Source organism: Fusarium tjaetaba (assembly GCF_013396195.1).
Source record: "Fusarium tjaetaba strain NRRL 66243 chromosome Unknown NRRL66243_c0000348, whole genome shotgun sequence".
Classification (NCBI taxonomy): Eukaryota; Fungi; Ascomycota; class Sordariomycetes; order Hypocreales; family Nectriaceae; genus Fusarium; species Fusarium tjaetaba.
In genome coordinates, this window is record NW_023501544.1 from 67,341 (window position 1) to 83,416 (window position 16,076).

The following is a 16,076-nucleotide window of genomic DNA, read 5'->3' on the forward strand; positions in this document are numbered from 1 at the left end:
TCCTAGGTGGTCGCCTTGGATTGTCTTTGCTCAGCCACACGGCAAGTTCCTGGCACAGCACTATTGACTGGCGCACTAACGCAATATGACCTCAGCGTGGATTGCAGAACGAGCTATCTGGGCTACGGATCACATCAAATTCAAGGCAAGAGTTGAGACAATTAAGGACTGGCTTGGCACTTGCTTGACTGTTCATGGACAGTGTCATGTGCCAGAAGTTCTGCGTCCAGCACGGTTTCTTGCGCTTCATACGGGTGCAGACAATGGAGATCTCAGACTAGTCAGTACAGCCAGCCTTCCCCAGTTGGAACACATCAAATACACAGCTTTGAGCCATTGCTGGGGCTCAAGTACCAATCACGCAGCTCGCACTACTCGGGAGAACGTCCACCAGAAGATGACACATATCTCGTTTCATTCTCTTCCAAAAACCTTCCAAGACGCCATTACAGTAACCAGAGCGATTGGTATAGGATTTATTTGGATTGACTCTCTCTGCATTATACAGGATGATGATCATGATTGGGCGACTGAGGCATCCAAAATGGCCGATGTCTACAGAGGAAGCCATCTCACTATAGCGGCTTCCTCGTCACCGGACGCAAATGGAGGGTTGTTTCTGGACTCCCAAACCCCCGCGAAAGTTGTGCACTTATCCCCTGAGTTATTCCCACCGGAATTCGAGAAAAGGCTCCCTAAGAGCTGCTTGGTTCGTCATCCAGTAGCTTCAAGAGCAGCGATACTTGACGGACCACTCAGCAAGAGAGCATGGGTCCTTCAAGAGCAGATTCTATCGACTCGACTCATTCATTTTACCAATACCCAGATGTTCTATCAATGTACGGATGGACTGTCCTCAGAGGATGGCAACATCCATGATAAAGGGGCGAGGCTCCCTACCCGAGTGGAACGTGTGAGTGAATGGCGCTCTTCTTATGCACCTAAGAGGCCATTCCCTTGGTCTAGGTGGGTGACTGAATTTAGCGCCCGTCCCCTCAGTTTCGATAGTGATAGGATAACTGCTATGGCTGGCTTGATCGGCCACTATGAGCACATATCGCTTCAACGGCCCATGCTAGGTCTTTGGGAAGGGACTCTTTGGATTGATCTAGCCTGGTACAGCTACACCCCGAGGGAAAAGAAGCATTGCTATGACAATGATAATTTCAAAGGGTAAGTCGGATATACAAGATTTTCATGTCGTTGTCAAAGCTAACAAGCCTGTAAGCATCCCAAGCTGGACCTGGTTCTCATCCAAGAACAAGCACATCCGTAACTTGTACGACGACCTGGCTGATGATACAATTGGGCTGGAAGAGGACAACGAAGTCCAGCTTGTTCACTTTGATTGTGACTGGAAGGGACTTCCTTATGCTTCGTCATTGAAAAGAGCGGAGCTTACAGTATCAGGTTCGCTTAAAGGTGTTAAGCTCCGGTCTCCTACAAATCCCAGTTTGCCTTTCCTTGATGGTGACAACACATTCGATACCAGACAAGGCTCTGAAAATGGGGAGCCACCTGGGTTGTTGTTGTATCTCGACAACACGCAAATCGACTATGGTCAAGATCGATTATTTCTGCTCCGGCTTTTTGCCGTCAACGTTAATGATAGCATTGCAGACATGGATGATTTTGTCTTGTTACTGCGGGAAGAGCGTCATAAGGACGATACCGTATTTCGTCGACTGGGAGCAGGCTATATGGCTAGACCACGGTCCGAGCCATTCATTCCTTTTGGTACTACTCATCTGAGCTGTTTAGATGAGCCAATGGATGAAGAAAGCCTCAAAGAGTTATTCAAGCCCACAGAGGCTCCGCCTGCATTTTTTGACGACGCACATGTACAAGAAGTTACATTAGTATAGTGGTAGAAGTGGCCAATGAATATCTTAGTGATAACATACAGGCGAGTAAACTTTCAGGGCGTTAATATGCTGATGATGCCTCGACTATCAGTCCCTACATGGTAAGTGGGCGGCCAAATTGAAGGGATTTACGTGTCGAGCTCCTCTGGCTTCGGCAGGGTGAGATGGTCATGAGTCTGTTGCAGAGTTTGCATGTTCGACTCAAAAAACTGACAAAAGGTTGAGTCGCGATGGGAACATAATTGAAAAGAGATTTGCGATGTTGAGATATCATATTTGTGTTTCATTTGTTGCCAAACCTCGACTCCAATTTTTCCGATCGTGATGGGCACTTCCAGCATCATCGACTTTATCTAATCACCGAACAACCCGGCAACTTACCTCGGCACTGTCAAAGAGCACAAGATAAGCTTGTCACGAATGCAAACCTCAATAACCGTATATTTCCGACTATGGGGCCCCATGGGCTCCCAACCGCTCCAATAACATCCCCATTCTGTTGGTATCGTGAAGCCGACCGTGGACTTTCGATGTTACGCGTCGCTGTCGGCCCTTTTATCATACCATGAAAAACGCAGATCGTCAAGTGATACACTCTTCAACCTCTCATTGAAGAATTCTTCATAAAGCTGACAGCCCTACGGATGGCTCGGCATTCAGGTACACCACGATGCGAACACGAAGTGAATTTGTGTAGGGTAAGAAAAGCGGCATACCGCGCTAGCAAATTAAATTCCCCGACAATGACATGACGCAGTATGTATACCAGAACAATGGGTTATTGACTCGAGGGAAATGAATGCAAACGGTTGCTTAGATAAACGTGCTGTGGATTGGGGAAGCACGTGGAATTAAGTTACGCTTTAGGTAAATAACCAGCATAAAACTGGTTTTCTGGGGAAATTCTTTACAGTTCTTTAACACTGTTGACAGGACAAGATTGCCTATGACGCAGTGGCGCTGGGAATACCGGATATCCGGACGCGGCTGAAGGAAACATGCATCCCACATCCCATGACAGTTTAACAGATACAGTTGACCATGGAGAAATGGGGGAACACGGGGTATGGAGAAATAAGAAAAAGATAAAAGTGCTTTCGGCCGAGGCAGGGCCGGTCGGAGACGAAGAGCGGGTAATGTTTGAGGTACAGTATCTAGAAGTTCTTGGAAGTGTCGTGGTACCTGGGCATTCTACGGTCAGAATGGATGAGATCGTCGGGGAAAGAGATTGGCGTCATTGCTTCGCATGCCAAGATTCGTATGGGAGATCGGCAAACGGGGCTTGGCAGGCAAGACAAGAGATTTTGACGGCTGGGCGATTCTTCAATGTCTTACAGAGGAGTTTAACGGCGAGATCTGAGTGTAGAGATGTGTTGTATTACAAGTGGATTGACTTTGAGCCAGAGTCAATCTTGACTGCGAATGTCATGAACTGATGCTCATTGAATCAAATCTCATGAGTCTCTCCGGATCCCTCGGGTGTCGTCATGTTTTGATGGTCAACCAAATCCAGAATAGTACTGAACAGGGGTTAGCCTCACTAACGCTTCCAACCAAAACTGTCATCCAAGCCATCACGGGGACATTTCCCCCAATCAGAAGTACTGAGAGTAATTGCATTACAGGCCGTTTCAGTTAATTTTGCAGCCACTACAAAATCCCCAAAAGCCATATCGTCATACCAAACAATCACCGTTCCTTCGATGCCATGAGGTGAAGGTCTCGGGCTTTCCCCAGCTTTACAACCCCGTGGAGGTGGTACCCCGTTACCCAGTATTCACCCCATTACCCAATTATTGTGCCATTCCCCTTGTTTAACCCCACAGAACTGGTAGAAGCAAAATAAATGGGACGGACCGATTTCGTGGTCTCGAGACCATGACAGTCTAGGATTGGGCATCGGAGTGCGGCTCATTGGACGCCTGTTTTTCAGGCCTGACATCACGAAGTATCGCACTTTTGGTTTATAACGTCATTCTTGAGCAGTGTGTATTTAAATCCTCGACACCCTCTGTTATGTCGAGTAACTCAATCACCAATTGACTTTGGATCATCACTACTACATACTATTATATACACTGTAGAGATACAGTTTGACTGCCCATCATGGCGCCGTCCTTCCTCACTGTTCATTTCGATGACCAGAATCCAAACTCTGAAAAGGGAAAAGAGGCTGGTGCGAGGAGATCTCTCGCTGGTCTTGATTACTCGCCTTTGCCTCGCATCACGCCCCGATCTTTTCTCCTAGCTACATTTGTCTCTATGGGTGGTCTTCTGTAAGTCGTCTTCCCCAGATCCCAAATATCACTTTAACTAACGGGAACAGCTTTGGCTATGATACAGGTCAAATCTCAGGCTTCCTCGAGATGCCAGACTTTCTCGACCGTTTCGCCCAGACAAACAGCAAGGGAGAAAAAGCATTTAGCACCGTCCGCTCGGGTCTCATCGTCGCGCTCCTCTCCATCGGCACGCTCATGGGCGCACTCATCGCAGCGCCTGTGGCAGACCGCATTGGTAGAAAGTACAGTATCTCCGGCTGGACGTGGATGATTGCTATTGGCTTCGTCATCCAGATTTCCTCAGACAGGGATTGGGTACAGATCATGATGGGCCGATGGGTCGCTGGTCTCGGAGTCGGCGCTTTGTCTCTGCTCGTTCCTATGTTCCAGGGCGAGACTGCACCGCCGTGGATTCGAGGCGCAATGGTTTGCTGCTATCAGCTCTTTATTGTAAGTGACATATTCTTGGCATGCCAAGTTTCCTGTTCCGACGATCTGTGGAGAAAAGTTGTCAAGGATTGCACTGACAATTTTGCTAGACGATGGGTATTTTCTTGGCTGCGTGCTTCAACTACGGCACTGTAACGCACCATCCCAACAGCTCAGCCTGCTGGCGCATCGTCATCGGCGTCGGCTGGGTCTTCACCCTCATTCTCGGCATTGGAATCCTCTTCCTCCCCGACACGCCCCGTTTCGACTACCGCAACGGCAGAGTCGATCGTGCGCGCGACACGCTCTGCAAAGTCTACGGCGCGACGCCAAATCACTGGGCGATCCATACCCAAATGGAAGAGATCGAGTCCAAGCTCCGCGCCGAGAGCCACGTCAAGCAGAACCCCGTGCAGGAATTCGTCGGCATGTTTAAGGCGCCCCGCATGGCTTATCGTATCTTTATCGGAATGTCGCTTCAGATGTTTCAGCAGCTCACTGGTGCGAATTACTTCTTTTATTACGGAACTACAATCTTTCAGTCTGTGTCTATCAACAGCTACAAGACGCAGATTATTCTGAACACGATTAATTTCCTGGTTACGTTTATTGGATTGTATATCGTTGAGCACTATGGTCGGCGCAAGTCGCTTATTGCGGGAAGTACTTGGATGTTTATCTGCTTCCTTGTCTTTGCATCTGTTGGTCATTTCTCTCTTAATCGTGATGATCCTACCAAGACGCAGGGTGCGGGTATTGCTATGATTGTCTTTGCATGTCTCTTCATTCTGGGCTTCGCTACCACTTGGGGTCCTATGATTTGGACCATCATGGCTGAGATCTTCCCCTCGCGATATCGCGCCAAGGGCATGGCTCTCTCGACAGCTAGCAACTGGCTCTGGAATTTCCTCCTCGCTTTCTTCACGCCTTTCATCACGAAAGACATCGACTTCCGCTACGGATACGTCTTTGCGGGATGTAACGTCCTCGGTGGTCTGCTCGTCTACTTCTTCGTCATCGAAGGACAGGGACGTACTCTTGAGGAGATTGATACCATGTATCTGGAGAAGGTGAACCCTATCAAGAGTGCCAAGTGGGTTCCTCCCCCTCCTGAGGAGATGGCAAGGATTAGGAAGCAGGCTGGTACGGATCTCGAGACTGCTGTTCCTGCGGCGTCGAGTGATGATGAGACGCTTGCCAGGCCATCGGGTGTCACTGATGGTGGATTGGGACATTATAAGGAGGAGCATGCTGGAACTACGCACCGAGAGTAAGAAATGGTGATGGTTGAGCTGTGATGGGGATGTTTATGAGTGATGTTGGAGACGAGATTGCATGATACCTACGACCTGTTCTTATTGTCCATAGTCAAACTTACCGTACTTATACTTGATCAATTAATTGGGATGTGCACCGAAGATTGGCAGTGATTAATGACACCCGAATTGTGATGAGGCCACATGCTTCAGGTCTTACGAGGAGATTTACTCGTCATGTAGGTAATTGATTCTTTGCCTTCGTGCCATCGAGTCTGGCTGTTGTGTGATTCAAAGCTCCTGGCAGTCGCAGTCTTCGCGGTACCTGAATGATACACCTTCCTTCATCCAACGCACTCACCTATTGCGACTTCCATCACCCGCCGGTCACCCTCAGTTGAAAAAGACAATGTTCTCCCCCCGTCTCCATTTAATTCATACATCCATTAAATCCATCATCACCATATGCACAGATTCTGCCACCGCTATAAAATATCCATCTTCGTCACCAGCGACACTTTCACTATTGACTGAGCGCGCGACACTTACGCCTTGGACTGCATCCTCAACGCCGACTCAAGAACCTTCTCCATCATTCCCTGCTGCAACCAAACATCCACAGCACCGCTTGCGACCAACATCATCAACGATCTGTACCCCGAACTCGATCAATATGTGTCAGAAGTCAAGCTACGAAAAGCGGTGCGAAGACTGCAACTCGAGAGTCATCATCCACGTGGTGACCCATCAAGTATGCAACGGCAAGCCCCCAGTATGTATGACCAAGGACGAAAAGGCGGACCGCAAGAAAAGAGGCCGTCAAATACCCTATCCCAAGGACGGCTTCATATGTCAGCGCAGAGTCCGGCCTTACAACAGATACTGGTCCTGGGTCGGATCGCACGCCTGCTGGTATTGCAGTCTCCGCAAGCAAAAGAAAAAGGCCGACAATGAACTCGAAACCCTCCTTGCGGACAAAGGTCGAACAGAGACAGAAGTACAGCTTAAACGAAAGAGGGTACAAAAGCTGAGGGAGCAAATAATGAACACGGGGGTTCCAGAAGAGGATTACACGACGACACTACCCAAGAGAGCCCAAGTCGATATGAAGGGCTAGTTGCCTGATTCACTAGCCAGAGCGGATGAGAGTGTCTGGGAAAGTCTCGAGTACTTGCCCAAGCGAAGTTTTGAAGACGATGAACTGCCATATGACTCACCCGAGTCGACCGATTCACCTGCTTCCAGCGATAGCGAGCCTTATTCCCTTCCAGTGTTAAATAAGGGGAAGGGTAAAGCGGTCGCGACAATCGAAATGGAGGATGTACCATCTGAGGCTACTAGGTCCTCACCGTTCCTTGGAGCGTCAGAACCTACCAGGTCTTCTCCGTTTCTTGGAGCTTCAGAATTTACAAGCTCTCCTCCGCTCCCTGCAGCGGATCGATGGGGGACCCAAGATACAGATTCTGATGTTGAGATAGAGGATAGGGAGAGCAGTGAGGTGCGGGACGCGCAAACGAGCGCTGGCGTGCCGACTGCAAGAGGCTTGACTCTTGTACCATTATCTCGATTCTACGCCTGGAGTGACCGACTGTGATTGGGGGCCTAAGCTGGCGGCGTGAGTCAAGGTTTGGGTACTGGCTTTGAGCGATACTGCTGTTGCAGGCTGTCCTTGGATCAGAGTAGTCTCACAGTGGAGGATGGGTGAATGCTGAACGGCGACGTTGAATGGAACATAGGTTATTGAAGTAATCGGGTATAAAAAGATTGTGAAGAGGGCGCCTGATACAGAACAATGGTTGATAGGGAATATGTCCATCGTTTCGTTTCGTTGCAAGTATTCGCCCACCGCGAAGAGTCTACCGATAGCGTCTTCACATGTGAAAATCTCTCGTGCCTACAGGCTACAAGAGTCCAATAGAAGAATGATGCGATAAAAATCGGTGATGCATGCTAAACCAGTCGAACGTGATGCACTCAGATACATCGCCTGCCATGTCAATATTACGCAGCATAATGGGGCATGATGTATGCTACGCCAGTATGTGAGGATTAAAAGTTCAAGCAGGGAAGTCAGTGATGCCAACTTCTAGTTCATGAGAAGACGTCTCTGATTGGCCTCGATCGTGCTATGCGAGTTTAGGCGAGAAGACAAAGAAGCGACAGATTTGCTACGTGCTTTTGGCAGTGAACAACAGACTGGTGACGCCTTGGGTCAGTGAACATGCGAATTTACCAAGACGTAATAAAGAATGCAATTCTTTCAGTGCATCCAAAGACAGTGATAATAACAGCTTTCGTCCCAAGACACAGACAGCATCACCGTCCCTCCAAAAGTATAAATACATCCTCTCCTCCCTCTCAATTCCTCCAAACCCTTTATTGAACCTCGGATTAAAGCCTGAAAGGAATTAAACCAACTTCTTCGCTAACGTATCCTATCGCGATTAGTAACACTAAATCTCCTCAAAATGTGTCAAGAAAGACAAGAGACCTGGCTGTGCAAGACCTGCCAGCGGTTAATCATGACGCAAACTTACAAGATATGGCTATGCGACGGATTCAAACGGAACGGGGTCTGCACTGAGGTCAAGAAAACACTGCCGACGACTGTTTACCAGCATGATCCGGATTGTAAAATTTGTAATGCGCCGAGGAAGTGGCCTGACGATGAGGGTTTTGCGGCGTGGATGAAGAATCAGAATGGCTCATCGGAATGGTAAAGATGAGAGAACACGGGAGGTTTGAGAATTAGTACGGCTGGTTTGCTTCTCCATAGCAGACTACAGCTCACAGATGATTAATCGAATTGAGGCGCTGTAGTCGTTGATACTGCAATCTTATCTGTTGACCGGCTCACAAACCCGGTCTTAGTCCGCATCGGTATCCATCCCGATCAAGTGACACGGCATAAATACTCCACATTCTCCATTCGGCCATCTTATCTCTCTGCCATTTTCCGACCGACGAATCACACCGATTCCCAGTGATACTTTGTGGGGTTTCCATTCTCCGATCTTCATGACGCCGGCCGAAGCTTTTCTCCTCCATCACTTTTAGTCTGCCCCCGGAATTTGAGCTTAAGATACTCAAAGCCTACCCCAGAAAACTGAGCTGACCGGAATTCCGAACATTTGCGCGTAGCGAGTTTTGGTCAAATGCCGAGAACTACAGGTGAACCGCGTGTAAGGCGCTCTTGTGAGCGCTGTCGGTACGTTAATGACCAGTCGCGATAAAGATGTGATACTGACGATGGGATAGGGAGAAGAAGATTAAATGTCCTGCTGAGAAACCGGGCTGTTCGCATTGCCGAATGGCGAATCAGACGTGTACCTATCTCCCTAGGATTCATGTCAGCAGTAATCGAAGATCCTTCGCTCGGACCTTGTTAGTCACTGTGCGGAAGGCTCAGATGGCCGAGAGAGCTGATATAGAAAAGCAGACCTCTCAAAGCGCAGCATGCTAGTGTATCTCCGACTGCATCGAGTCATGAGTTAGAGTAAGTTCTTGGATCGAGTTACTCTCCTAGCTAATTGAGTCGAAGTCAAAGCTTTGGGAATAGGCATCAAAGCCAAGATGTCAACGCATGGAATATTCATGCAAATTCACCACGTATACATCCGCAATTACCTCCGATAACAGCTATCCTCTCCGCAACCTCCTCATGGTGCGCCATATCTCCCGGGTCTGTAGGGATTACTGACAAGAATAGGTCACCAGCAAACCCTGAACCACCGCCAGACCTCCTAACAGACTTTGTGAACGCCTACCGCGAGAAGCTCTACTTTCAACCACTTCCGCTGTTTGATCCGAAGCGTCTCCTGTTGAAGATCGGGACATTACCTCAGTACCTCCGGTGGAGCTTCCTTGCTTTGTCACTTCATTACACAAGTCATAATTTCTACTATGGATTGGAAGGGAAGGCTATTGAGTATTATACCACGTCGGCGAGGAGTGTAATCGTTGATATGGCGGCCGAAGGGCTTGTGCATTTGGAGGTGATGCAGGCTTTGTGTCTGCTTGCTTTGTGTGACCATATCGGTACGTTTGTTCCCATGTTAATTGCTTTTCGCTAAACAAGGTCAGCTGGAAAGTCTTCTCGGGCCTGGATGATGATAGGTATGGCTGCAAAGCTAGAGTCGCTTCGTCTCTCAGACTCAAAGGTCAGCGGATCGCGACAGTCTGATGATGCGATCTCAAGGTGTCACTGGAGCATCGCCATTCTAGAAAGCACCTTTACTCCCCACTGTAACACTCTCTTCGAAGTAGCCCACGCACCGAATTATCCCAAGAGCGTACCGCGACCAACGACTCTGCATGGCATGAAGACATATTGCGCCGACTTGACGGATGCATACGAAGCAAACGTCCAAGACGTAGGAATTGTCGCAACCTGTCTCGGCTACATCTCCGTCTGGGGCAGTATCATTTCTTACCTCCGCGACATCCGCAACGGAGCAAACGAATATCCATGGCTAGCAACCTCAAGACACAATCAACTCACCGTCAAGCTATACGAACTCGAAAACATCACCTCCCACCGCCATCTCATCCGCAACGCCCCTTTCCCTGACCAACCCCCCTCTGAGCTCAGCGAAAACAGAGAATACTGGGCCCCATGGGTACTATTCCAAGTGATGATGCACGCTACCCAAGCCATCCTCAACAACCCCTTCGTCCAACTCGTCGCTCTTCGTCGCGCAGGTCGGAATTTTCAACCACGCTCTTTTCTTCAGAATACCGTTGATCAGGCTTTGTTCCATGCTGAGTGGGTTTCCAAACTTGTGAGCATGTGTGCGGATAGACAGTTTGAGGTCAATGATCCTTTGGTTGGACAGGCTGTTGCGGGATGTGTTTCGATACTGTGGATATTTCAGTTTGCGAGGGATAGGAAGGTTTCGGAGAAGGCGAAGGAGAATTTGAGTATTTGCGAGACGTTTTTGGAGCATTTATCGCGGAAGTGGCCTCATATTGCTGAAAAGGTGAGTTTCCCAAAACCCAAGCACTGGGCTATACTAACAGCGTTGTAGGTCGAGATTCTACGCACGCTCAACATTAAAGCGAAAAAGAAGCGACAATCGCCACAAGATGATGAGTCCAGTAGCGCAACTATTCAGTTTGAACCGGATATGATGTGGGAGCTTCTTGATCCCGCCATGTCAGGCCGAGACTGGGCTGGCTTATGCAAAGCTGGCGGGACTTATGCTGCGACGAGCGCTACGATCAAGGTCGCGACCAAGTTTATACATCCGATTAACAGCGATGAGGATAACGAGCCGATGGAGAATTCTTCGCATAATTTATTTGATCTGGAGGATATTTATGGAGAGCCGTTTCTAGATCAGTTCTTTTCTGATTCTTTGCTTGTCAATATCTCAGACACATAGCACAGCGTCATTTCACGCTGGATTTTAATACGAAGCTTAACTACTGAGGTTCTCTGCTATTTCTAAAAGAGCTATTAAGATATTGTGAGTAAGATCTCTCAATTGACGCTTGTGCAGCGCCAATTTCGATCCCACTAAGAAGCCGAGTTTGCCTTAAGAACCTCGTCGTCCAATCATCGTGATACACAAAACGCGCGGACAAAAAGCCACAGCTACGTCGCAACCAATACGAGATGACCAGTTTGTAACATGTCTGAGATGAGACGAATCAAAACATGAAGTGGCTTCAGCTGTAGTTTGGCGGTGACACCAGCGGTACCAACATATAAATACACAGGCTAGGTGGTGAAGTTTACTGGCGCATTCGTCAATCTTCGAAATGCTTGTCTCACAATCTCTCCTCTCACTTGGGTCTATCTTTAGCTCCGTGACGACCCTACCAGGATGCGGGGAAGTTAATGTTTTCTACACGTGAGTGCATCCAGATTATTGATGAGATATTTACTAACAATGCGTGAAGCGGCTTGCCTGGTCGGCATACGTATGTTACGCAGCAAGGCTATGATGCTGCGCTTGTTGAGGCCCAGATCTTCAACCACACGCGCCAGCTAAGGGAGGCGGGATACAACGTGAGAGGTACGATCATCGTGATAAGTAGCCCGTTTGCGTTACTGAGCAGTGAACAGCGGTCTGGAGAGGTCCCGAGATACCTGGCACCGAAATGAGTAAGCATATGAAAGACGTCCACTGGAACGTTGCCGGAGTTGGCTTTGGGGTCAGAGGATCTCAGATTTCAGAAGTCATCACGCTTTTTGAAGGTCAGTAATACTCCTTGCCTATCAAAGTGAAGAGTAGTTGCTAAAAATAGCCAGAAACCCTGGATATATACCGCCAAGAAGCGCCAGATGCTAAACTCGTGTTCAACTATAATCCAGTGACCTTTTTATGGTCTGTGAAACGGTACTTTCCGCTTGCGAGTGACTGTAGAGACCACCCGGGAAAGGATTTGGTATGTTTACGAGTATTGAAGCAGTTGGGCCGAGCTGAATGTGCATTCTAGGGATATATCACGATTTGCGATAGCGCGTGTACCTAAGTGGCATAGCAGCATAGGAGCAAGTGACGATCGATTGAGTTTCCAATGTGTTGAGAGTTAAATCCCGATACACAGATGATCTTGGGGTAAACTTTGTCGGCAGTGTAGTTCCAACCTATTTGATCAGTTGAAGAGCGTTTCTTAACGGTGGCTTGGTCCTTGAGCCCGACGTCATGCTAACCGCCCTCAGAGACAGGGGAGAGTAATAAATACTTCCTCAGTTGTAGCAGAGAATTCTCGTTCTAAATGGGAATATTAAGGTAAAACCCAGTGACCACAAAGCGCAGTTTTCGTAGTTTACTTAGTATGTGCAAACCAGACAGCGTCTTTGAATGCAGCGATTGCTTAGGATTCTAACTTTCAAACCAATTTGTGTTGCCACATGAGCTCTAAAAACCCTTTCTATTTCCTAATAACATATTTGTAGTCGACGACCCTTAGTATTGGCTGTCCAAACCTTGTTCAACTATTCGTGGCAAGATATCAAAAACATGAGCTGCGGGCCGTTCCAAGCCGTGTAATACATAACAAATAAGTCTAATGAAAGAACAGTGGCATCAATTTAAGATATGAGGTATAGGTTAATCGATACATAAGTACTATGCAAGCATGTGAAAGAGATAAGAGTATGAAACGTAGTTGTGTCGACTAAGCACCAAGACAGTGCCACTTTCACATAACAAGCCAGTCATACCGAGAAGGGAGATTCTGAGGAAGATTCTAGAAGGACCTGGGGTATGGCAGACAGTATACCATGGCACAGTGCCAAAATGCTACGGCACAGAAACGTCGCGATGCCTCGCAGGTGACAGATCGCACAGACTCACCCAGCCACGTGGACAAGGGGCCATCCCTCAACGACGCTAGAACTGCCGTGACAGCTCAAGCAAAACGGGATGCAACCATACTATGAGCACCAAGGATCTGGAAAACAGCCACCGGGTACCAGGAGTGCATCGCGGCGAGAGGGTGTACGGGATGCAGATCAAGCATTGCCCCCTGGCCTAATATCCGGGGGAACACATGACATGCAGAGCGTCGACGTTTTGGGACACAGCCTAAATCATGGGGGATGGTCTGTGAACACCTGGGCTGGGCTGGGATTTCACGATAGGGATACCACTCTGGCGTGTATATACACCTGGCTTATCAGATGGTGGGGTGTTGATCCCTGCGTCCGGATTTGGGGTGACATTGGCGGGAAAGCAAGAGTAGAGGTTTGCCTGTTGCTACAAATGGGTTTATTACAAGGAAATACGTTAAAAGATAATTCGTGAGTTGGTTATTGTCCAAGGTTATGGTTCATAATAGCGTCGAGTTGCGTGCAGAAAGGCAACACTTGAGGCACGGTGACGTAGCGCAATGAACTATACGTATCGCGCATGGCTATGGTGCTAGATTACATGTGCACACATTTCTCATACATAAAGCTTCATATCTCTATTTAACTACCTACGCTATCACTAGTCATTCATCATACCTTCATAGCCAAGTAAACCGCAGCCCCGCACGTTCATATACGCTTCAACAGCAACACATCTTTGCAACAACCTAACCCTTGAACGCCTTTCCAGTACTGACATTGACCTTTGTCCACACAGTGCCCGTCGACATGTACCAACCAAACTGAACAGGCCAATAAACATGCATCATCCACAGCCAAGGAAGAGGATCCCAAGACTCAAAGGTCCCATCTTTCCAGTAGATGATATGCTGTACAAAAGCCCGAATGGACTTTTGGATATCTGACAGACTCATTGTGCCTCGAAAGAGAGTGAGATAGAAGGGATACAGAACAAGTTCGACAAAATCCTGACCGACCCAGTAGTACTGCTGGGGATTGGTAGGCGACACAGGTGGCTTTGTCAAAGGCCTTGGTGCAGATGGGGTAAGAATGGAGAGATACTCATCAACGATCTCGGGTGTGTTGTTGAACAGAACAGTAGCGGTGTGAACCCTCGGATTGCACTCAATGGGATATATCGTCACCTCTTTCTCAACACCGGACTTGACAGCATCTTCATCTTCCTCATTGATCAAAAAGTCAAAGCTCATATGACCCGTGAAGTTTTCACCACCCTCTTCAGCTTGCTTCAGTGTAAAGTCAAGCATAGCCCTGCTCAGCGGTGAATCAAGAGGAAGAGCTGAGTAATGCATGAGAACATCAGCAGAACGACATGCGACAAACGCGCAGACGCGACCGCGAATGATGAGCGCGTGAGTACAAAACTCGGGACCTGTGATGTACTCTTGTATGATAAAGCTGCATTGGGCGGTGTCGAAAGGAATAGAGTCGATGCGTGCGAGGGTAGCTTCCTCGGAGGGAAGAGGAAGTAGAGGCATTGCAAAGCGCGCGACATCATCTACGCCAACAGGTTTGACAAGATATTGTCTCGCGCCATGCTTATGTTCCAAACCACAGTTTCTTTGAAGGAAATTAATAACATCTTCTTTATCCTCAACAGCCTCCGTCAACGGAACTGTCAGACCAAGGGTCTTGGTATGCTCGATAAAAGCATCCTTCTCATGAAGTCTCCGAATATCCTCAACACCAAACTGAATCGCCTTAGCATTCGTACGAGCTTCGATGATCTCCCGAACCGCAGCGTCTTCTACAGCCGCATTGACGTCCGAGACAGAAACCCAAAGATCAACGTCTTCATGGTGAATGATCTCGACAATACGATTGAGATACGGATCATTCATGCTCGTTTTTGAAGGGTCTGAAGGTGGTGGCAGACGATAGTACGCGTCGATTGCGAAGGATACGCGACCGGGTGAAAGGGAATGAGAATCTGCGCCTATGACGCGATGGCCTCGGCGATGAAACATTCGTGCGAGAGAGAGGCCCTTCGCCATGTTCACGCCTGTAACCAAGACGGTCACTTTGTCCAGATTATTGCCATCATTTTGAGGTTGAGGTTGTGAGGATTTGGAAGTGAACCGGTCCAAGAGATAAGCACCCAATGCAAAGAGGGCGTTTGTTGGTAGGAATATGAAGCTGAGGAGGAAGAGAGCCAGGTTCTTGGCGAATTCAATCGCTCGAGAGCTCTCCAGAGCATGATTTGACTTCCCCATTATGAATGGGATGTAAACTCTCACAATTGAATCGTAGCAATATCCAATTGACAATCATGAGCTTCACAAAGCTATAGAGCTATAGCTATCGAGGATACAGCTCGAAAACGCGTTGTGAAAAAAAGTCAATTGGAAGACGTCATGACTTGGGCGTGGCTGCGGAGAATGGTCTCACTAGCACGTCGGTGCAGCTCCGGCCGGAGCAGCGCATTCCGATCACAATCCCATCCCCTCACTACTGAGACCAATCTAACTCATCTGACATTAGTCCTAGATCCCTTGGAGAGGGGAAATCGCTTTAGGCTTCTTCGCCAGGAAGATTAGGTCCGATGGTTTCACACCACGAATATCTCATGCATATGCAGCTTTTCACACCGGTCCCTTCCACAACCAATTACAGATTCAGCGTGTTCCTCATGTATGACAAGAAAAACACACCATGTGCGGAATTGTCACTGTGTGTATAGGGTCGAGACTCTCGTTCTCTGTTCATCAGCCCACTATACTGCTACACCGAGACGCTGTGCTAGGAGTCTGCTTACATCTATGACGTGCTAGACTCTTGAGAAGGTGGGTATAAAGTGCTGCAGAAAAAAAGCAATTCGGAAAAATAAGAGCGGTCAGGGAATAACGGTGCCCGTAAGGCGCAAGGGTAGATATCGTAGATCTGCAGTGCAACATTCCCATTG

At 48.2% G+C, this 16,076-nt stretch overlaps 5 protein-coding genes across 5 annotated transcripts; 4 read left to right on the forward strand and 1 right to left on the reverse strand.

Moving 5' to 3' along the window:
• Window positions 1-85: 85 nt before the first annotated feature.
• FTJAE_12615 (het-domain protein) lies at window positions 86-1,865 on the forward strand (the record flags this gene model as incomplete). Its single annotated transcript, XM_037345680.1, has 2 exons — window positions 86-1,173; window positions 1,238-1,865. 2 exons carry the CDS (start codon window positions 86-88, stop codon window positions 1,863-1,865), a joined length of 1,716 nt encoding a protein of 571 aa, XP_037200361.1.
• A 2,106-nt stretch (window positions 1,866-3,971) lies between these two features.
• On the forward strand, window positions 3,972-7,423 carry FTJAE_12616 (major facilitator superfamily transporter; the record flags this gene model as incomplete). The annotated part of the gene is made up of 6 exons (XM_037345681.1): window positions 3,972-4,141; window positions 4,192-4,594; window positions 4,684-5,843; window positions 6,043-6,068; window positions 6,452-6,601; window positions 6,963-7,423. The coding sequence occupies 6 exons, from the start codon at window positions 3,972-3,974 to the stop codon at window positions 7,421-7,423; spliced, it is 2,370 nt and encodes a 789-aa protein (XP_037200362.1).
• A 2,067-nt stretch (window positions 7,424-9,490) lies between these two features.
• FTJAE_12617 (uncharacterized protein) lies at window positions 9,491-11,213 on the forward strand (the record flags this gene model as incomplete). The annotated part of the gene is made up of 4 exons (XM_037345682.1): window positions 9,491-9,515; window positions 9,568-9,867; window positions 9,913-10,808; window positions 10,857-11,213. The coding sequence occupies 4 exons, from the start codon at window positions 9,491-9,493 to the stop codon at window positions 11,211-11,213; spliced, it is 1,578 nt and encodes a 525-aa protein (XP_037200363.1).
• A 379-nt stretch (window positions 11,214-11,592) lies between these two features.
• Window positions 11,593-12,039, forward strand: FTJAE_12618 (uncharacterized protein; the record flags this gene model as incomplete). Its single annotated transcript, XM_037345683.1, has 3 exons — window positions 11,593-11,684; window positions 11,734-11,849; window positions 11,900-12,039. The coding sequence occupies 3 exons, from the start codon at window positions 11,593-11,595 to the stop codon at window positions 12,037-12,039; spliced, it is 348 nt and encodes a 115-aa protein (XP_037200364.1).
• A 1,821-nt stretch (window positions 12,040-13,860) lies between these two features.
• On the reverse strand, window positions 13,861-15,387 carry FTJAE_12619 (uncharacterized protein; the record flags this gene model as incomplete). Its single annotated transcript, XM_037345684.1, has 1 exon — window positions 13,861-15,387. One exon carries the CDS (start codon window positions 15,385-15,387, stop codon window positions 13,861-13,863), a length of 1,527 nt encoding a protein of 508 aa, XP_037200365.1.
• Between the last annotated feature and the right edge of the window lie 689 nt (window positions 15,388-16,076).